This window comes from Semicossyphus pulcher, unplaced genomic scaffold (genome assembly GCF_022749685.1).
Source record: "Semicossyphus pulcher isolate SPU_LCO1_2020_fin unplaced genomic scaffold, fSemPul1.0.p SCAF_4, whole genome shotgun sequence".
Classification (NCBI taxonomy): domain Eukaryota; kingdom Metazoa; phylum Chordata; class Actinopteri; order Labriformes; family Labridae; genus Semicossyphus; species Semicossyphus pulcher.
The window spans coordinates 31,074,636-31,097,915 of record NW_027211715.1 but is presented as its reverse complement, the minus strand read 5'-3'; the positions used below and the strand labels follow the sequence as shown (position 1 = coordinate 31,097,915).

General features: G+C 41.5%; 1 protein-coding gene across 1 annotated transcript in view; it reads left to right on the top strand.

Annotated features, from left to right (window-relative positions):
• LOC138607111 (BMP/retinoic acid-inducible neural-specific protein 3-like) overlaps nt 1-23,280 on the top strand; it is a 40,754-nt gene that overhangs the window by 4,256 nt on the left and 13,218 nt on the right. The window contains exons 2-3 of the mRNA XM_069679668.1: nt 12,336-12,526; nt 15,357-15,547. Of these exons, the coding sequence (XP_069535769.1) occupies nt 12,336-12,526; nt 15,357-15,547 (382 nt within the window). The remainder of the gene's footprint in view (nt 1-12,335; nt 12,527-15,356; nt 15,548-23,280) is intronic.

Here is a 23,280-nt window from a genome sequence, read left to right as displayed (position 1 = left end):
TCATGAAACCTGGCTTTCGCTGAAATCGACCAATCGTCATTTACCTTAGGCTGCCTTCTCACACTAGCTTGTAGTCGTTGTCAAGATTTCAGCTTACCATCCCAATACTTCCTGGTGATTCTGGCTCGCACATATAAGGCCGAATAACCGATCCTAGAGCAGCCATGTTTTCTACAACTTTGGAGTGACGGTGCAGAGCGGCCGCTCCCCCACGTGGGATTGCACAAGTGGGGGAGGGGCTACGCAGTCGCTCCAAATACTGTGAGCCAATCGTGGCTAAGATCTAACCTTTGAAAGGCAAAACGGCTTGTTGGTTTCAGGAGGAAGGAGAGGCTCCAGAAAATAATTAAATTAAAATATGTACACAATTTTTAAAATGAAACAAACTTTACCAATGTGATTCAAAAACACATAATTAATTGCACGCTGCCTTTGTTTTACATTTTTCAGGGCAAAAATTCGAAGTGAGAGATACGACTGTTAAAGAAACCAGGATGAGATTGTTTGTTAAAAAAAACATGTTAACCATGTTAATATGCCAGACGTCTCAATGCATCAGTGTATAATCAGTGAACTTTGACTGAATTATATAAAAGTTTGCTGTTTGCATAAGTTTTAAGATTTTTTAATTTAGATGAGAAACATCTGATGAAAGAAGAAGTATTTTTGGATACTGGAGGAACGTCAAATATTAATGTTTACTGAGAAATAAGGTTTAATAACCAGCCCAGTTTAAAAAAGAAGTAAGCCTTTGAAACTTTATCATGTAAACTGTTCAGTTGTTATTGGGAAACAGCTGCTCTGTGGATCTGTTGCTCTGGTCAACCTACAGCCCCTTTCTGTTCTCTTTTTCTTTTCTGATTGTTCTTAACTAGAGATTTATATTCATATTTGTTACACATTAATATCCTGGGCTAATCTAACATGCATCCTGCTGTGCCTCTCCAGATTGAAAAAGTCCTGGCTGTGTCCAGTCTCCTGCTTCATTAAATAACCTGAGTAACTATCTGTTTATGCAAATGAGCTGACAGCTAACTGATCATCAGCTACCCTTATTTATTCTGTGGGTTTCCAAGTAAAATTAGCAACTGAAGAACCAGAAAAATAGCTGAAAACAGATTATGTATCTTATCTTAAGCGATATAGACTTTTTTTTAAAGAAAAATATGCTGAATGATTGTCACAACTACCTGTTTATGTTCTCTCTGGAGGAGAGCATTTAACAGATTTAACAGCTTTTGATTACAATGATAATAGCTTACAACAAGAGATTTAGATTGCTGAAAAATATTAAGGACTTAACTGTTTCCTCTGCAAACTTCAAATCTGACCAGCTCTGTCCTTTAGTCGAGCTTCTGACAAAGTGCAAGTTGAAACACAAAATGGATACAGTTAAACACAGAGGAGGAAACGTGGAAAAGCTGGACGGTAACGGGGGACAATTAAAAAGCCTGCACAGTAAAATGGCTGAAAAGGTTTAATGGACCATTTTACAAAACAATGGAATTCACTGAAACTCACTTGAAACAAACTGAACTCCACATTGTTGTGTTTTTAACAGCTTAACTTAACAACATTTCAAGCCTACATGGTATTTTATACATATGATCTTGAAGATTATCATTTAAATAAATGTCTGTTAAGTCTCTATCTATCGCTGAATGAGATAACACAATGGTGATTGAGCCTGTGGCCCACTGATGAAAGCCTTTGCATTTGCAGTATTACAGACTGGGTGTCTGCGGCGACTCACAAGCGGCGCCCAGTTAGTGACGCGTTTTCCATCAGCCAGCAGTGGTTGGTCGGCCAGAGAGGGTAGGCGGAGCTAAGCGGCTGCTTTTCCGCTCTCTGCAAGTGTTACGAGTAAACAGTAATCTACTATGGCTGAACAAACATGGATGACTACAGATACAACTTCAAAAATAAGTGAAAATCCAAAGAAAAAGAAACACATTTGACGCTCAGATGAAGCAAACAGTCTGAAAAGGAAAGCGACCGTCAGCGAGGAAAATCAAGAGTTACAACTGGAGCCAACCGTGGACGTCACACATGCAGCACTGTCTAGATATTGTGGAAGTGTGCTCCCACAATTACCGTTTATCGCCACAGGTGCCGCCGAAACTGAGCTCTATGAGATTACAACTTTGAATTAGTTCAAATTGTAAAAAACATGTCCCACTATGTATCCTGATACATTTTGTACTACATTCAGGCAGTCACTCCTGCTTTAACCCTCGCGGCAAAGTTCCAGTAAGAAGTAAATAACAGTAGATAGTGTCAGTTTGTAAAAGCATCACTGTGATTCAATAGACATAATGACTTTAAACAATGGGAACACTGATCATGTGCAACTAGTTTAGTCAGGAAACCAGAGCACACAAGACCTGCCCACCCTCGGAGTTAACTTGATCAAAAGACAGCAGCTCATGTTCAATCAGGTTTGACATGAGAGCCACTTCAAGCTGAGAGAACAACAGCAGATTTCCTGAACCCCAGGGGAGTCTGCAGGTGCTCTGAAGAGGGCTGAGGTTAGTGTTTTAGATCAGACTCCCTCAGCGCTGCTTCTCAACATCCCGCTGCTACACTCTAACTGATGTTCTTTGTCTGCTCTCTTCTCCCGAAACTCCCTCGGAGATTTTGGCAACTTCAAGTTGCTCCTTGTGGTAAATAGGCTGTTGGAGGAACACTAATAGATACTAGTTTTTCCCCCTTAAGGCACATTTCCTCAGCCGCTCTTTAAAACATTAGAAAAAAGTATTGGTCTGTGCTCTTCCTTATTTTTTTCCGAGTCACAAGAGACACAACATTAGACAGTATTCCCTGAATCAGCCCAGTTAATTGCTCACTTTTTACTTTAGTTTAGTTCTCACTTGTATTCAATTTGTTAACGCCCCAGGCAACTGTAGTCGACAATTTCTCTCTAGTTGAGCTGTCTCGCTGAGGTTGGATTCAATAAAGATGATAAATGTGTAGAAGTAGGAGAGGATTCTGCTGTGAATGTAGGGAAGCATCATTTTAAGTTCCCCTTTTTATCCTCGCTTCAGGTATTTAACTGCACTACAGCAGCATGGGTGGATGTGTCAGTCTGCTGGTCAGTCCTTCTGCTGCGTTGGTAGAGACTGAAATATCTCAACACATACGGGATAGATTATCATGAAAGTTTGTGCAGATAATCATAAAACCCGACTGACTTGTCTTGTTTTCTTTCTTTTACAAAGTGTCAGTAGTGACAGTAGTTTTTTGGTTAAAGAGGCCGTAGTGCAGAAAAGAGAGACAGTATTATTTTCTGAACTCGTGTTGCTCCTGTGTATCGTGTGTCTCTAATGAATCCTAATAAACGCTCACATACAGGAGAAGATAGATTACATGAATCAGTGCGTTGAGTTACCTCAGCAATGATGGAGTAATAAATCCACACTAATTTATCCATCTACCTCATTTCCTCGCTCTTACTGAGGGTTTGTGTTTCTGTGGATGTCACTGTGTGTGTGTGTGTGTGTGTGTGTGTGTGTTTTGGCGATTCACAGGAGAGCAAACCCATTGCTTCCAATGCAAACACAATGTGGGCCTTCCGCCTCAGCCACCTGTCCACAGGAAACACTGCCAGGGGAACGCTGCCATATTCACCAGGGTGAAGGCAGGAGTGTTGACACGTATTTGGCTGTGTTCTGAACATATTGCATTTGGATAATGAATGTGGTTATTTTTTAACAGATAAGATTTTGTTATAAATATAGTTTAACTGTGACATATTCACAATGCCCATTAAAAACCGCTAAACTGCTTGAACATTAGGCTGCATGCCAGCAAACCAGCACCGGGGCGGAACAAGTAATTATATACCTAAGTGAAGACAGAAAAAATCCAATTAAAAGAAAATTACAAATACAAAAATATGCATTTAAAATCTTACTTAAGCTATTTCCCGCTAACGTTGAGCTAAACTTAAAAAACCTTTTTCTGCAGGAACTTTGCTCCTGAAACTATGAGTGTCGAGGTGCATGAATGCAAAAGTTCTCATTTCCCGTGTGCGTCATAAAACTACTTTATATACAGTTCTTTCTAGTCCACTGTGATGGTGGTGAGCAATCTAAGGGTTGGACCCCGTCCAAAGGGTCACAAGATAAATCCAGGGGGCCGGGAGATGATTAATGGGGAAGGAAAGAAGAGGAGTTCTGCTACCAACGTTTCGGCTGATTTTCTGTGAAATATTGGATAATTTAGCCTCTTAGAATCTTAAAATGTATTTCCATCTGAGAAGGAGAGAAAATTCTAACAACTCAGAAACCTGGTAGTTGAAAAATGATCACAATAGATCGATACTGTTTTTTTTTTTTAAGGCACAAGCCAAAAGGGTTGGCAACCACTGAATCATTCTTTAACAAACTTTGTTTTTATTAATATGATTCAGTACATATTAGTGACTTGTTGTCATATTTATACACTGAAGTAAAACTAAAGTGTTTTTCTTTATAGCTGGACCATAACTTACAATACTTACTACTACTATACTATACTAAGAGCTAAGATAGACTTTATCGATCCCCCATTGGGGGAAATTCACTTGTTACAACAGCTCAGAGTGAAGGACAAGGGTTAAAGTAATGGATAACAAAAAAGACAGGCAATAAAATGCAATAATAATATTAATAATAAATATATACATCTTTTTTTTAATTATTATTAGTAGCTGTCAATACTACTGTCATTTTAGCTGCCAGCATTACTTCCTGCCTACTTCTGTGTAATCGATCAGGCACTGTCTCTTTGCTATATATTAAATATTTTCACTTATATTTGAGTTTTTCATTTCTCTAATTTGTACTGTATTAAGATCTATCATCTTAACTAGCTGGCGGCTGCACGGTGGTGCAGTGGTTAGCTCTGTCGCCTCACAGCTTGAAGGTTCCTGGTTCGAATCCTGGTTGAGACGAAGAGTCCACAGTCCAAAGACATGCTCGTAGGTTCACTGGTGACTCTAAATTACATGTAGGTGTGAATGTGAGCGTGAAAGGTTGTCTGTCTTATGTGTCAGCTCCAGGGTGTAACTCCGCCTCTCGCCCAATGACAGCTGGGATAGACTTGTGACAGGATGAGCGGAATAGATAATGGATGGATGAAGTAACTAGCTCACTAGAGTTAAACTAAAGTGTTTTTCTTTAACAAATACTGGAATAATAACAGATAACATAACAGAGAATAGAAGTACAAAATATTCAGTGCTTGTACTTTACTCAAGTGCAGTTCTTTAGTAAATCTGTCCTGTTACTTTCCACCACTAAAGATGCAGCCTGGTTGAAGCAGCCGCTCATAAAAAGGGGCCTCTTTGAACTCGTACAACGTTGCTACGATAGCGTCCAAAGAGTTAAAGTGATGTGCTGAACTGATGCACCTTTGGCAAACAGGAGCAATGAAATTGATAATAATAATGACTTAGCTGGTTGTTGGGAGGATTGCAGCCCCTAAAATCAACTCTGTGGTGAAACCCATTTCATTTCCTCCTCTCCCCGCAGGACGAACTATTTGGCCTATAGGGGTTTAAGATAAGGCCGGGCTAGCTTATCACAGTCAACGATAACTGAGGAAACGAACGACAGCGGGGATTTGCGAATACTCTTTCTGTACCTGCTCTCCCTCCCTCCCCGTGTATTCCTCTTTTTCTACTGAACGTGCTGCGGCTTTGAACTAGTGCTTTCACGCTGCAAAGTGGAACTCAAGAGACACGGTGTCCCATTTGAAGAGGTCATTTATTTGTATGGCATGAAATGAGGTGAAGATTAATAGCTACACTAGATCTATCTGAGCAAGAGATTAGTCAAAGCCTTTGTCTGAATTCTACAGAGTCAGCAAAAAGGTCAGCGGGTACCACGTATCCATTTAACATCATTATGTTTATGTTACACACCCTGCCTACACTTTCTGCTTAACACCGTGTGAATAAGTGTCTTGTTTTGTGATTATGTGACAGAAATTGAAATCGATATGTGCTCCGGATCTTTGCGACAGGCTTGTTCTGACGTTGTGAGCAGCAGTTTGAATTTCGACGTGCATTTACACGCTGTATCATTCAAACATCTGGGTGTTCGAGCTCTCCTCATTACTCCTGGTTTAATGTGATATATACCCTTTCAAAAGGCCACACTCCCTCCATCCATCATCAGCCGCCAAGGTTGCTCAACCCGTCCTGATTACAGCAGTCAAGCTTTTATTTTGGGGAGAGAAAAGTGCTTCGTTTGACAGATAGAACAATACTGTTCACATTAATTCACTAAATGTTTATTTCCTGCAGCGAAATAAAATCTTTCAGGTTTATCGTGTTAATTTCTGCACGACATTGTGGTTTAAATGGTCGTATAGAAATGACTCTCTGCTCTACAGGAAGCATCAGGATGTAGCCTTTCAATGGACTTTAAAAGCAAACAGTGCGGCTCTGTAAAAAATAAAAGGCAGGCGGCCCTTTGAGGAAATATTTTCCCGTACCTTTCTTCTCATATAAACGTGATTATGTGAGTAAATTGGGGGCAGTGCCAGGCGGACTGCAAAAAAAAGAAAGAAAAATTGGCAGCACAGTCCTGTAGCCTTCCCTGAGAAATTTCAAAGTAATCACAACCGATCTATTATAATTACAGCCGCGATGTCTGTCTGTGACTTCATAACTGTCTCTTTATACATGCATTACTATGCAGATTGTGATGGAAGGAAAGTGCTCTCAAAAATAAATACTATCTCTTCCCTAGCTGGCCCGATTATCAGACTGTTTTTACACATCAAAGATAATCGTGCTCTTCAAACAGTGTCTTAATTTTTCAAGTCTGTCTTAATTAGACCTAGTTACTGACGCTGAAATAGGTTATTTCTCTGTAGGTGGGTTTATCTGTTTATCTAATTTTCCCTCTACACAGTGATTTTGAATTAATACCAGCCCACACATTAATACACCGCCTTTATGTGCGTTTGTGTTACTGTTTTATGGCTGTTGTTGAAATGCTGGATAAGTCCTGCTGTTCCTCTCATTAGGTTCATAAATAGGAACACATTCAACTGTCTTAAAAGAAGCATACACGTGTTTCTTAAAAAAATAAGGCTGTAAAATATGACGGATCGGACAAAGATCATTTTCCGAGTGGGAGCAAAAGTTGTATTGGCTTCACTAAGGTAGAGGAAATGAGGTGAGGATGGCATTATTATCGAGTCTCTGTTGAAGGCGTCTCTTCTCAATTTCTTGGAGGTCATGTCCTTCCCCTTCTTTGTCTGTCGGCTTCACTGAAGTCTGAAGAGAAGAAATGAATCAAAGCTCCTCAGAATGTATTATAGAGAACTGACTGTATTTGGCAGCTGCGCATTAATCCATTGTTTTTATGGCTCTCTACATTTTATTTAATGTTTCTTATTGTAGTCGTACCATAAAGGCACAGTATTAAAACTTACATAAAAACCTTAAAGGAGAAGTTTGGTATTTTTAAACCTGGGCCCTATTTTTACAAATGTGGGTGTTGAAATGACCCATAGGAACAAAAACTTTTGGAATCGGTCCAGTAGATGTCCTCCGCTGTAGGCAATGGCTGCAACATAATCCCCTGGGGCAACTGCGCCTGATTGAAGTACGTCCTTTAAAAGTGCTTGTTTTTGCCACTGACAGGCTCAGATTGTTACTCCAGGTGTCCGACAACATTACGGAAATGATCCCTATAAAGATCGTCCTTTTTTTAAAGAGTAAGATCCTTTTTGTGTAACCAGAAACAGAAGTCTCGCTCAGGGAGAAGTCTCGCTCTGAAATCTCGCGGGTGGTGAGATATTACCTGAACAGGACGGTGGATATGTGAGTTAGAGTTGGAGAGAGGATTTGTTTACGTAGAGGACTGCCAGCAGGAATATATTTCAAAAGCCATGGCTGAATATTTACCTGCCGATGAAGATGAGGCTTTTGAACCACCGTACTGCTCAGGTAACATCTCACCACCCGTGAGATTTCAGAGCAAGACTTCTCCTTGAGCGAGACTTCTGTTTCTGGTTACACAAAAACTCTTTAAAAAAAGGACGATTTTTTTAGGGATCATTTCCGTAATGTTGTCAGACACCTGGGGTAACAATCTGAGCCTGTCAGTGGCAAAAACAAGCACTTTTAGTGGACGTAGTTTGATTGGGCGCAGTTGCCCCAGGGGATTATATTGCAGCCGTATCGCAGCTACAGCGGAGTCATCTACTGGACCGATTCCAAGACATCCTTCCTATTGCCACATTCGTTATCATGAAACAAGCTCAGCAGGAATAGTGTGAAATTATTTTCCTTTTTAATGCATCTGACTTTAGTCTCATCATCTGGCAGCCTCTCAACGACTTTCCCTGTTTCTCTTTGCTCCATTCAGTCAGAGTTAAATTGTATGAACACGACACAAGATTTTTCAACATCAAAGTTATGGTTAGCAAACATTGTGATTTTTCCTATAGCCTATCATTAGACCTTTAGCGGGCAGAGTTTGCCAAGTTGACAAAAAAAATTGAAGATGTTCAAGCTGGCCTTAAAGTTAAAAGGCTGAGCACTGTGGTTGAGAAAAAATATCACCACAAGGGCGTGAAATGGAACAGGGGTCTGATGTTCTGATCTCTATATTGTTAAAATCAGATATGGTTGCATAGGAATGCATCATATCCCCTTGCTGTCACATGATGTAAACATATTTAAGGGCAGATAAGCCCAAAGCAGAGGCACAGATAGGTTCAGAGTTTTTGAGCTGAATGTTCACATCTGAGAGCGTTTTCTGTAGAGCAAGCCGTCTTGACCTTACACTTTTGATCTTGTGGCTCCTTCTTCATATGGAGTTTGGCCGTTGGTTCTTTTATCCAATTTGTTATGACAGCAGGTTAGCAGTGGTCAGAGTACAACTTCTAGCCTGGCCTGCCCGAGGCAAACGAAAACACTTTAAATCGAAATTAGTTGAATTTTTTTTTTTGAGGAGGTTCTGAGCAGAACAACCTGGCATTGCAGCTTACTGCCAACTGTGTGTGTGTGTGTGTGTGTGTGTGTGTGTGTGTGTGTGTGTGTGTGTGTGTGTGTGTGTGTGTAGAAGCTTGCTCTGTGGACACATAGGGCAAGAAATATTTAAAGAAACAAAAAGGGCAGAGCTGTTACAAGGTGAATTGAGCTGTGTTTATATCTCTTGAAAGACTGTGTTTAACGGTTTTTATGGTTGTAATTTAGCTCCTCTTCCTCAAACTGTTGTTTGCTTCCATTATATGATTGCATTTTTATTCCATAGAAGTCCTACCAATCCTACCAATGTTGGTGAGTTTAACTTTAGTGCCACCAGCATCTCAAAGTTGTTTTTTTCAGTATACTTCTTTTCCTCTAATCCAACATGAGTTCCAGAACTACTGAAGAGATTACAATGAAATTAGGTTTACACACTCATGCCCCCCATAGCATGAATTCCTCTTGTAACATAATGAGGTCAAAAATGATATTGGTATATACTTTACTTTGGATGATGACCAGATATCAGCTGAATGACCTTCACATAAACCTTGGCTGTTAATTAATTAACAAATGTGAGCATAATGACATAACTAAGCTAGAATAAGATGCAATAATGATAACATTATACCTCCTACACATCAGCTTTTGGACCTGCCTGTGGCAATATTAGACAAAAAGAGATACAGCTCGCGATGTCCAGTTGATGTTGTATAAAGACGGATATGGTGGACTTGGGGTTTCCGCGGATGCGTTAAACATCTCAGACTTTGACCCAGAATTCTGGGATACGAGTTGAAACCAATGTTTTAAAACTAAACCCTGATGAGTTTATTTGACTCACCAAGGTCGGTTTTTTTTTTGTCCAACCAAACAGACCTTCCAAAGGAAGAAAACAGACGTTCATACAGACACAAAGTGGTACCTTGAGACAGCTGCAAAACAGTACCTTGAAACTGAAGCACGGCCCCCTTGAGACCCTTTCTATAAGAGGACACCTTGTGTGTCTGCGAGTTTTGTGCATGACTTTTTGCTGGACATGATATGAATTGTTGCCTGAGGATACATTTTGTTATTCTATCATTGCTGTTGCTCCTTTCTCCAAAAGCTTTTCAATCGTAAGTTTCTCAGATGAAAACTAAATTTAAATAGTTTACTTCCAACATTACTCATACTGAATGTTCCTAGAGGGACTTTGTATTCCACTTCCTGCTGCTTTAAATGCAACATTATATTGACCAGCGAGAAATAAATAGTGGGGGAACGTCTTGTCTAATGCAAAGCAACAAATAAGGTGTTTTTCTCTTTCTCAGCAAACTAAAACGCACTTCTTTTGAGAAGTGTGAAAACAGTTATTCAGCTTACCTCGCTCAGATGACTTATTTGACTTTGCAGGGCTATTCAGGAGACGGATGTCCTGCACACCTCTCTTCACAAAACACAGTATTCACCGCTTAAAATACGCACCTCTTCCCAAATGTCAGACAAACAGCCCATGAAAGTCTCATTTTAATTCACACCGCGCCGTCTCTGTTAAGCTGAGTGCGGAGCTGCAGGCCACACAGAACGCTAAAGTATTTGTGAAGGACACTTCACATGGCAGTCTTTCTCTAAACACCTTGAACTTTCGGTGAAAGTATAACTTTGTATATGAGTCAAAGCACCGCTGAATGCAGTATCAGTTTAAAGAGCCGTGGCTTCTGCAAATTTTCTCAAAGAAAACTATAAATAATGCATGCAGGGTGCCAGGTTGGTTCTTTGTGGAGTGAACATACGGATCCTTTGGTTCCTCAAGTTTTCCTCCAGCTCAGCTTGCTTTGCTGACTTTGACATTTCTATTTTCCTTGTCCTGATAAATATGTTCCTTTTTTACATGAAAGCAGAAAGCCACAGTGGATTAAAAGCTGTAAGAGGTAGGCAGGAAGAAAGTCCCTCCTTTACAGTAGAGCTTTATTAAAATTCTGCTCCCTTTCTGCTGCATGGACCGCCGTCGTGTTGTCACTGTAAAGCTGTCAGATGCAATCAAATATAAACATGTCCAAATGTATTGTAATCAGTGAAGCATTAGGGATCCATATAAACACAGCATATAATGGCTAAGGTCAGACATATCAGTTGTAAGAGAAAGAGAGAGAGCGATAGAGAGTGGGGGTGAGGGGGAGAGAGAGTCTTTTGTTCCCACTGCTTTCACCCGTTTCCTTTCCTCCCTCTGTTTCCCTCTCATTACAGAATACATCCTCTATTTGAGCAACGGGGCGTTAGCATGTGCCACCATGTGCTTTATTCATTGCGATGCATATCTCAGTCATGATGGGGCTATTAGGGAAACATCTGTCAGCTCTGCAGTAGGAGCACATATCCGTCCCAGGTGACAGTCATGCTTTTGAATGATAGAAGGAAAGAAAAACATCCAAGCAGAAACCTGCTGTCTTATCACCAGCTCTCTGTCTTTTTGCCCATTTTCTCTTTCTTTCTCTGCAATTTCTTCCACCTAAGCTGATTCTGTGTGGGCATGGTGGACAGGATTCCTTACACGAGGAAAAACACAGAGGGATGTAATGAATTAAATTCTCTACTATCTCTTTTTCTCCTTCTGTGTCTCTCCTCCAGTCATTTGTTACACTAAGCTACCCAGCTTTAGGCAGAGGATGTTGCTATATAAAAGGCTGAGGAGGTGAATTTGCAGGCTATGTTCCTCTACCTTCGCTCAGTGAATGAATATGATCCCTTTTTTGAATGAATATATTCAAATGTTTTATTTGTAGGGAAGTATAAGGAGCAGTTCTGCCCAACTATCAAGTACAAAGTGATCAAATAGGTGGACATACAAACAGCAGCAATACCTCACATTTAAAAACAGTGAAATGTATGTATGTGAATATATTCATCCATCATTCATATTATCTATTCCGCTTATCCTGTTCAGGGTCGGGGGGGGGCTGGAGCCTATCCCAGCTGTCATTGGGCGAAAGGCGGGGTACACCCTGGACTGGTCGCAAGCCAATCACAGGGCTGACACATCACCACACCTACGGGCAATTTTAGAGTCACCATTTAACCTAACGAGCGTGTCTTTCGACTGTGGGAGGAAGCCGGAGACCCTGTAGAGAACCCACGCACGCACAGGGAGAACATGCAAACTCCGCACAGAAAGGCCCACTTTGCCCAAACCGGGGTTTGAACCAATGACCTTCACAGTGAGCAGTGAGGCAACAGCCCTAACCACTGCACCACCCTGAAAATATTCAAAAAAATATATACAGTGTAATTGTATTTATACAGATAATTGGTGTTTACTCTTAAATATTTGCAATATCCAGGGAATAAATTCAAACAAATTGTTATTTTTTCCTGATTTCTGCAGGGAGTTTGGGAGATGGAAGGTGAACAACCTGGCAGTAGAAAGGAGGGATTTCTTGGAGTCTCCATTACCTCTGACCCCTGAGTTCATCAGGAACATCCGACTCCTGGGCCGCCGGCCCACCACCCAGATGATCACTGACAATCTGATCAGGAAGTATGGGACTCACTTCCTGCTGTCAGCTACACTGGGAGGTAAACAAAAAATCATTTGCTGTATTAAGGTTGTTTACCCTCTTTAATGTAGCATGCTCTGATCCTCGTGCATTAAGTAATTGAACCAAAACAAACTGGAAAATGACTCCGCCAACCAGTACTGTGTTTGTTTATTAAGCGGTTCAGCCTTTAATTTCTCATTTCAAGCCTGCAATTGTGTCTCAGCAGGTGTGCCATTTCCAACAACAAAGAAGGAACTGTCAAAAATCAAAGTAATCAGTGAAATAAAAGGTTCCTGATTACATACGGATGTAGACAAAGGCAGTCTTCCGATATGCGGCACTTTGTTGGATGAAATAAAGTAATAATCTCAAAGAAGCGGCTGCTTTTCCGCTCTCTGCAAGTGTTGCGATTAAACAGTAATCTACTATGGCTGAACAAACAAAGAAAAGATCGATGACTACAGATACAACTTCAACAATAAGTGAAAATCCAAAGAGAAAGAAACAAACTCGACGCTCAGATGAAGGCAAACAGTTTGAAAAGGAAAGCGACCGTCAGCCAGGAAAATCAAGAGTTACAACCGGAGCCAACTGTGGACGTCACACATGCAACACTGTCTGGATATCTGGGAAGTGTGCTCCCGCAATTACCCTTTATTGCCATAGGTGCCGCCAAAGAGAACAGATTTGATTGAATCGAGGGCTTCCAAAATATCACTAACTCAATACAGATAATATTGGAAAAGAGATTGAGGCTAAAAATGAGGGATCGGGTAAATTAAACATCCTCACCAACTGATGATTCATGGAAAAATAAAGAAATCACGGTGAAGTATCGTTTCTGTATTTTAGTGTAGAGCTAGTTGTCATTACAGTACAGCAGTGTGAGGAAAAATATGCCTTTAGGAATTCCTCCTCTCCACGGTGACAAAGGCTTTAGTAAAGTTTACAAATCATCTGATAAAAGCTTTTAGATTCTGCTCTCCCAGTCGTTGCATATGGAAAACAGACGGACATGGCACAATAACTCAGTCTCAGTAAGTAACTGAATAAAACATCACAGCTATATAATATACCACCGGCAGCACAGAAAATCGCCCTTCAGAGATGAATGAATGCATGTAAAAGCTTGTGTACGGTGAACCTGCCACTCCCGGTCACAGCTAAAGCCCGTTTTTGGTTTTCTGCCGTGTGATGAATGGAGAAGCATTAATGGTTCTCTGAGTGGAGGAAAAAGGAGGAGAAGAAAAACTAATTTAAAGGCGCAGGCAAGTATTGCAAAGCAGATTTGCTTTTACAGAGCAACACTTGTCAATTACTTTGGACCAGACCCCTGGCTTAGAGAAGGTCGCTGTTGTGAGTGGCTGCATGTAATGCAACCGCACCAGCTGCCTGAGCTGATGCAGCCGCTCGCTCTGGCCCTCAGCCAGCACTTAGTGGTATGAAGAGAGGAGAATGAGGAGTTTGCTTTGGGTCGCTGCCAGAGATATGCCTCTGTGGTTCTGAATGGATTGCCTCTGTGTGCAGAAACATATGGACTTAATGAAATTAATAAATAGATTGTGTTATTAAGAGGGTGCCCTTCAGCAGCTGAGGAAGAAAGGCAGTGGGCAGAGAAATGGCCCTGAAGCATTAACGCTGCATTATGATGAGAAATATGATGTGCAGTGTCTTGGGGACTCTTAAGCAGAGTGTGCAGCTCCACGGCTCCTACACTTATGAAGTGCTGATTGCTGTGATCACTGGCTACCGAGACAGGGTGACGTGGCTTCTCCTAATTGTGGTCAAGTGTCGTTGTGCTTCAGGGGCTCGTGTACGGCTACTCCGGCGCTCTTAACCACCTGGAATTTAGAATATGTGTGTGCGTCTCCACATACTCAGAGCAGCTGGCGGTTATAAAATGATGGCATCGTGTTAAATTGTAGATGAATAGGAATAATTCAAAACAAAAAAGGTATCATGGGGCCACGAGCCGCCATGGTGCCAAACAGACTCTCAAACTTCATTAGCAGAAAATCCAAGAGAGAAGATCTGACAGTAGCTGGCAGGCCGTTTGATTGACAAGTGATTTGTGGGAAGTGCAATGCATTAACACCTCAGCATGAGTGCTTAGCACTAAAGATAAAGACAAACACCAAGAATCAATTAGACACTTAGGATATTAACTCCTTGATTGTGTGTTAGAGAGGCACACATCAGCCTCGAGAAGTAAGGATGCTTTAAACAGGAATAATCGTGTTTCTAATCTCGGTCCCTTTTTTCGATGTTCTGGCTCTAAACTAATAATCTGTACGAAAAGTTTCAGAGTTGCTCCTGTAGTGAGACAGGCTGTAATGGTTGCAAAGTAATCTTTCAGGGCCCGTTCAAAGCATGTCCACTGAAAGTGCTTGTTTTTGCCACTGACAGGCTCTGATTCTGATGTAACTGTCTGACAACTGAACAAAAAGCATTGCTCCATGCAGACAGGTGTTTTTGTTACAGTAAGAGTCCATTTTCAACCGAAAAAAGTTGTTATTTCTCTCTCTTCAAAGGCCCCAGACTCCACTGACATGTTTTACCTCTCAGAACACAGGATTGGTGGTCGACCAGTCTTGACCGGTTGGTTTGTTTGTGTTATTTTGTCATTATGATCCGAGATGACCCTTTAAAACACAAAAGTCACACAACACTAGAGCGTTACATTGCAGCTGATCTCACATGTCTCCCAGCTACTGCAATAAAATGGAACAATCGTAAAACTTTTCATGCCTATTAGTTATATAGACCCCAAAATAGGTTAAAAAATAGCAGAAAAAATGTGCACACCCTATCCGTTTACATGTTTGCAAATTGCTTCTAAGACAATTCAATGTTGTGTTTCTGTGCAGGAGAAGAGGCCTTAACGATATTTGTGGACAAGAGGAAGCTGAGTAAGAAAGCAGAGGTGAGCGATTACTCGGGAAACTCCTCCACTGTGACTCTGGAAACTCTGCACCAGCTGGCTGCCTCCTACTTCATCGACAGGGAGAGCACCCTGCGCAAGCTGCACCACATCCAGATCGCCTCCACTGCCATCAAGGTAACGCCCTCAGATCTCTATTGTGGCGTTCTTGGGACATGTTCTCAAACTAGTGCATCCATTAGCCCTGAATCAAGACAATATTATTACATGACAAACTGAGATTTTCCAATGGTACAGAGCTACAGCACTTTTCTTATGCTTGAAAAAATGTAGAAATGATGGTATGTTACTTAAGCTGCTTTCCCACTGGTCAAAAAACACACTAACACCGGCTAACACCCGGCTTTTGGGGAAAGGTGGTCAAATGACTCTGCAGTCGACCCGGGTAATTATCGTCTCGGCATTGATGGGAACACAAAACCTGTCGACACTAATCTCTGCCCCCTTTCTGGCGCCATGCTATGCTCCATCGGTATCTTCTCTTTGTCATCTCAGCTACAAATTCCGCCCGTCTCCGTCCGAGCAGCGCTCGAACATCGTTCTATATTTGTCGCCGCCGAGTTTGATAAACAGACTGAATGAGTAATAGACACAATAAAGATCTAACCACCGTAACATCTTCAGTGTTTGTCCTGTTTCCAGCACGTTTGTCAGACGGTGACGCAGCAGAAAAGAGACCGAAAGACGTGTACTCCTCTGGCAATGGGAATAGAGACAATCGGCATCTATTAGCGCGTCTGTCAGGGTCTGAAAAACCTGCGTCAATGTGCTAATTTTGGTGGGAAAGGGGTATAAGACGATAAACTAAGATTTTCCAATGATACAGAGCTAGAGCACTTCTCTTATGCTTGGCCTTCATTTTCTTCAGTCGCATCTTTACTCATTTAAACAAAAGTGTCTGTGTTTGCATCGTACAAATGATGGCAGGTAACTTAAACAATGTCAACCCGTATATTTATGTTTAGAAAAATACAGTATTAAAAGATATATAAAAAAAGCAGTTTTATTGATGAAATGACAGCGATACAGTTGGTCTGAGAAATATGACAAGAACTGGCCTCCACCAACAGAAGTGAGGAACAGCGGAGAGTAAGTGCTGTATTCAAAGAAGCCTGCAATCACAATCAAAGGACCTTGTGCTCCTGTCTCGTCTGCTGTAAAGCCTGACATTGGCTTTGACTGTAAACATGAGCTTTCACTAAATCACAGTACACGGTGCACATTTAGAGCTGCTAACGTTTGACGCTTGTTATGAAACCCCTCATTGAATGAGAGCAGAGCACAATTACTATATCAAGGAGTGATGTGATATGATAGTATGTTCTGTAACTCAATATCTACTATTTCAAATGACAAACATCCTAAAACATGATGCCTTTTACACTTTTTACACCATAAAAAAAGTTAAAAATATACTGATAAAATAATCAGAAGGAAAGACAAAAAAATTAAAGAACATGACAGCTCCCTAAAAGTGAAGCCAAAACCTCTCTATCGCCCCCTGCTGACTGGCTGCAGTATAGTTCATAAAGCCCGCCTCCTCCATGTTAACAGATGGGACATGAGTCAACTATAAAATCAAAATACATTTTTCTCAAACATGGTTTCTGTCGTTATAGCTAGTTCTTATCCTGCTGATTTACGTCCAAGTGTTCATTTTTCTGACAAGTTTATTTTTAATTAGTTATTTGATGCTGTCAAAATGATGATTGACAGCTCTGTTGACAAATCCGGCTCCTGCAGCTGATCAGTTCCTGATTAGCAGAGTGGAGGACGAACGGCGAGAGGAGATGTAACTAAAACAGTCACTACAGTCATTGAAGTTTCCATATCTGTGAACGTTAACCTCAGACCAACACAAAGAAGCTGTTCTGCTGTTAAACATGCCGGCGTGCGGGATCCTAGCTGTTTTTTCCGTGAGTTATGTGTGTGCTTTGGTTAGCGGAAGTGGCTACGGCGGCGCCACCTGCTGATCTCTACTGCGCACACTCGCAAGAGATGCAACTGTGTGGCTTCAATTCCGTACAATGAGAGCAGATGGAGATGCGTTGTCCATCTATATATACAGTTATTGAAATGAATTTAAATACATAAAGGAATACATAAGGAATTGTAAACTATTCAAACTGTACAGTGAACACAGTGTTTGTTAGAAAGAGTGACAGATTCCTTTTCTGTTTCAGCTTCAAGTTAAATGTAATTTGATGCGTTCAGGTGTGCAAAGAAGAAAACAACATCTTTTTCATTGTTCGCAATTGTCTCCTTGTAATACATTAATCAGCAGTGAGATTTAAGTAGAAGATGATGCTTTTATCAGCCTGCTTGTGAAGAGATATAATCAGCAGCGCCGGCAGCACATTGAGTCTGTAGGAAGCTCCGTAATGAGCACATATGGCGAAGAGACGATGAATCTTGTGAAACGTAGCTTGTGACAGGTTTCTGCCTCCAGATGTCACCTTCAGGTAGCACAGGGTTAATAGGCTACGGAGGGGAGAATGACCCTCCATTCTTCCTCTTTTTTTATTCCTTGGAACACAGTGGTATCCGCCTTGTGAAGTGTGGCTTTCTCTGCTGGAGCAGAACATGAATCAGACTCCCTGTACTTGTATCAAAGCTCTGTCCTCTCCCTACATTGTGTTCAGGGAGGGTTGGGTTTTTCTCTTTGCAGCTAAGGTGGGCACATCAGAGCTGCAGAGGCAGATGCTTCTGTGTGTGTCATTTCTTGGGAATTAAGGTTTTTCTGTAGCTACAGAGAGGAGGAGAAGGAGAAAGAATGTGCTTTCATGCTCCAAAGACAGTCATCGGGCGTAACTGACAGGTAGGAAGTAGCGAGAGTACAGACTCACCTCCATCACTGGTGGAATGAGAGTCAAAAGAGACGGATTCCTCCACATTTCTGCATCATTTCCACAGGGCATTGACCTGCACACAGTAGTGGAACAGATACAACTTAGCGGTCCTCTGCATGAATTTAGAAATCGAAGCGGTTGAGGAATGAATGGGTGAGGGCTGGCGAGCCGAAGGCCCCCCGCTGCCTCCCTGCGAAGGGGAAATTGAAGCACATTTTGGAGAAATAGCCTGTTACTGTTGTGGTGAGCAGGGGGTTCACTGTTAAAAACCCAGGCTTTCTTAAAGGAGTCACGGCAGAGAGCAGAGTCAGTGATCACATCGACTTGTTTGCACCATGAGTAATGACTTCAGTTGTTCGAGAGCATCAGGGAGCATTTTCGGTACGGTTTGACAATTTCCTGGACTGAATCGATGGCGATAACCCCGACCGACTCAGGCCATATTTGCTGCTCTGTCTGCACGCAGTGATGAACAAGGCGGCAGACTTCAACGAGGAAACAGCAGGAGGCTCGGTTTCATGTTTTCGTCTTGTGGACAGCCTCTCGATTGTATTGTGTTTTCATTATATCAGACAAATGCGTTTTTGTGTTCCCTGTCTTATGAATTGTTCGACTGTTGCCTGGACTATTACACAGCACAAAGACAGCTAACTTGATCATCTGTGATCGCAGTCAGACAACAACTTTATTTTTACTGGCATAGGGACACCAAATCAACATGATAAAATAGTGGAAGAGTGCAACAGCAATACTTTTCAGACAGCAAAACACAACACTGACTACATTTAGATGAAGCCTCCCCATACTAGCACAACACATAGATAGAAGCTGCTGAAACTTGCCTGCAGCAGAATCGAACAGTTTAACTATGTGGAGGTGGTCCCTTGTTTAGATTCACACCAACTCTGCAGCCTCATTAGCATGTTTTTAACAAGTCCTCCATCCCATACAAACAAATAGGTTGTTTGTTCCGACCTTCTAATATGACACACAGGAGCGACTTTTAAAGTAGTGCCCCTGCTGGTGACAGGAAACAAAAACTCAGTGTGACTTTAAGTACGTTACCTTACTGTACTTGTGAAGAACATTATGCACATGTAAAAGAGGAAGAAGAAGACATACTTTATTTATCCCTGAGGGGAAATTCAATCTTTTTTACAAACATGATGGCCCGGAATACACACATGCACAAACAGGATCCCATGGATACGCACAAATGGAGAAATGGAGAAATGTCGAGGGAGGGGGCTGCACATGGACATGCGCCCCGAGCAGTGGATGCCTTGCTCAAGGACACAGGAAAGGAACTGCCTCAAAGCTACCAGCCCCAATTCCATACTTGGTCCACACCGGGACTTGAACCAGCCACCCTCCCATTCCTGAGCCAAGTCCCTACAGACTGAGCTACCGTCTGCCCTACCCTAAAACTGCAACTTCAAAGTTTTATTTTTGAGTCCAACCCAATGTTGCTTATTTATTATAGCTATTCTAATTTGGGAGCATTAGGGCCCGATCAGACAGAGCGCGTTTTGCAGGCTGTAAAACGCGAGGCGCACCACACTGCCTTTTTTGTTGAAGCCTATGGTTAAAAAAAAGCAGCTCGCTGTGCCTTATTTTTACTGTTGTTAAGGCAACCACCGATTTATTAGCTGTCATTAACCTAACCGTTATATTGTCTACTGACAATAGGCCCACCTCTCCTTTCATCCAATTGGACAATGAGAAAAAACAAAACAAAAACAATTCGAGGTTCTCGGAGCGTTTCCTCAAAAACGCGAGCCGCACACAGAGCGGGAAAATGCGAGGCGCTCTGCAACGCAACAGCAGCGCACAAAAAACCTCTCATTGAAAACAATGACAAAAAAAACCCCAGCTGCTAAAACACATTAATTCTGATCAGGCCCTTACACCTGCACAACTGATGCTATAAGGATGCCTAGATCCTCATATTTTGAAGCATAGGGCCACTGACCACGCTGCTGTATTTATGAAATTTGAAGTTGCTGATATCTTTGTATTATCTTGAAAAATGAGAGTCTCTCAGATACTTAGAGCTGTGTTTAAAACCTTAGCTACGTCTTCAAGGCTGTAGTCAGAATCAAAACACCACATCATCCAAAATGTACCCAAAATCTGAAAGAAGAAGCTCAATGTTCTGATTTTTGTTACCATAACTCTCTTTGGATTTCTTGGTTACCTTCTACCTTTCTTCTACCTGGGTGTTTTTGGGTTGTTTTTGCTTCATTAGATAGGACAGCTGAAGAGAAACAGGAAGTATTGGGGGATGACATGCAGCAAGAGGCGGAGGGCGGGAGTCGAGCCTGCGGCCGCTGCGTCAGGCACTGTAGCCTCTGTATATTTGGACGCCTGCTCTACCAACTGAGCTAAACAAGCGCCACCGTTTTACCTTTTTTTATTCACTCCAGCTTCTCTACTCAACTTTTGTATAAAAGAAAACTAAATTTCTTAAAGCAGTTCTTCAAGTCCTCCAGCGATGATTCATTGGAGAGAGTTTAATGCCCTTCCAGACCTTGAGTGCTCCAAATGTCAGTCATCTAACATTGTCAATGCAGTAAACAAATCGGATAAAATCTTCTCCCGCTTTGAAAATCCTTTGCTTGCTGATGCATTAAGTCATAGAATTTTATAACATAGAAATATGCCTGTAAGCGTGTCTACTGCCCTCTGCTGGCCAAAATCATTCACTGCAGCTTTAAGAGACGCATTAAAGGGTCTCCCTGCCCTGAGCAGGGGTTAAAGTTGGAACATATTTCAGAACCCTTTCTCCCTGTGCTTCTTCTGCTACCACTCTGCTCTCTGAATGAGTCAGTGTAATACTTTAAGCACTGTAGCTCCTGGATTAGAAGGTCATGTTATGAAATACGAAAGGAAATACATCAAAAAAAAAAGGAACAAATCTTCCGCAGAGCTCCGGCCTTTTCTTCATTCCCTCACACAGCACTGTGCCACGATACAGGTGGCCAATAATGTCCTATTAAGTATTTTTAATATACCAGAATGCCTGTACAGTGAAAAGCAGCTGCTATGCAAAGCGGAAATTGAATGCTCTGCTCATCAGTCAATGTTTTGCCATATGGCATATCATCTGGCATATCAAATAATTCCTTATATGGACTCAATATTCATGTGGTCTGAAACCAGGGGTTGTATCTCATTTCCTCACTTTCATATCAGCATTACAATCACTCACGAAGGAAACAAGGGATTTATAATTTGATATAAATATTATAGCCAAAGAATTGCACTCAAATTATCTTTCATTTTCCTCTTCCCATTCACAGAGGATATTTATTCTTCCGCTCACAAACCCCTTTCTTCTGGATTAGGCTTTTGATTAAAGAGCCCCATACTGCGTTTTCACTTCCCTGCAGCAGCAGCCTCCATATGAGCTCCCAAGCCCTTCAGCCCTCTATGATTGTGTTACTGATCGACTGACCCTCATTGTCTCGCCTCATCCATCTGTCACTTTACACCAACTGTCCTCTGACAAGCCTGACCAGGACAAATCGCTGAACAAAATATGGTGTCCCAGAACCACAAAGAGAGAAAAATGAGAATCAGTTACTCGCTCCCCCGCCGTGTCACAGCGAGAAAAAGGAGAGCGCTGAAATAAGATCTCTTCTTGCAAATGAAGTGAAAAAAAAAGGATGCTTTGCTGGAGCTGCTTTGTGGCAAAGGTCAATCGAAACGTCGTCCATCAGTGACGAGACAAAAAAAAAGAAACGTTTTAGCATTCTTGCAGAAAAGTGCAGCAAAGCACTCATACAGCAATTTAGAAGAGTCTGAATGAGCTTAGCCCAGTTTTCTGTTCCTTACAATCGATTATGTAGAAACTACTTCATTTAAACAGAGCGGAAAAAAACACTTACAGTGGACAAAAAGGACCTGTTTCCAGTATGACCTAATGGTATACAAGTTGATGGATGTGTCACATATCCACAATGTTTTTAAAAGGATTACAAGGAGACCAGTTATATTGTTCGTATGCGATTTCTATAATAAATGACATAATACCAGATTCACAGTGATTACAGATCTGGCAAATGGCATCGACAGAATTTCATACAAAAAGTATGACACAGATATTTACACCAGTATTGATTGAGATGTGGACTTGAGACTTGGTGACTTGGATGACTTGAGTGTGTTCATGAGTTTGAATGTTAGGTGTTAAATATAAAATGATGTAATTCATTGTTGTCAAGTTTCTGTCTAACTATCAAACTGGGAGTCATAATTGGACAACTCAAAAAGCTCCCCGTATGTGATTGTCATGATTGGATGACGGGCTGTCAGTCAAAATCCTCGCTATGGCAACACGCAACATCAAAGCCCCCAAAGAGAAGCCTCATCAGTCGTACTCGTTACTCCTCAATACTGTCTCAGAGCAGACCATCATCATGGCTGCGTCTGTGCCAAGATAATACAGATACAATTCATTGTCATACTTTTGGAACAGGTTATATAAATTGGCCAATAATATCATTATTAGACGGGCTGCTAACACCTTGTGTTTTCTCTTTATAAAGACCGGATACAAAGGTTAGAGTGCTGGATCTTGGGTGGAAGAAAGTGACTTGACTCGGGACTTAACTTACCTTAACTAAGGACTCGACTTGACATAACCTGTGACTTGACTTGACCAAGAAAAAATTACTTGAGACCTGCTTGGGACTTGAGCAAAGATGACTTGGTCACAACACTCGTATTGATTAATGACTTTACTTGAGTAAATCAGCGGTTCCCAAACTTTTGATGTATTCCCGACACCTTTTTATAGTCACATTAAAGGCATCAAGTTTAATTCTGCACAAATAATCAAGATATTGAAAATATTCAACAGATCACAACAATGCGCTCTTACATTCGAAACTCAAACTACACTGCAACAGACTTACGCACAAGTCCTCACTTTTAAAGAGCAAAGAAGGAGAAACGCACAGGCAGACAAGCCCATCGTGAGAGAAGATGCCGTCATGT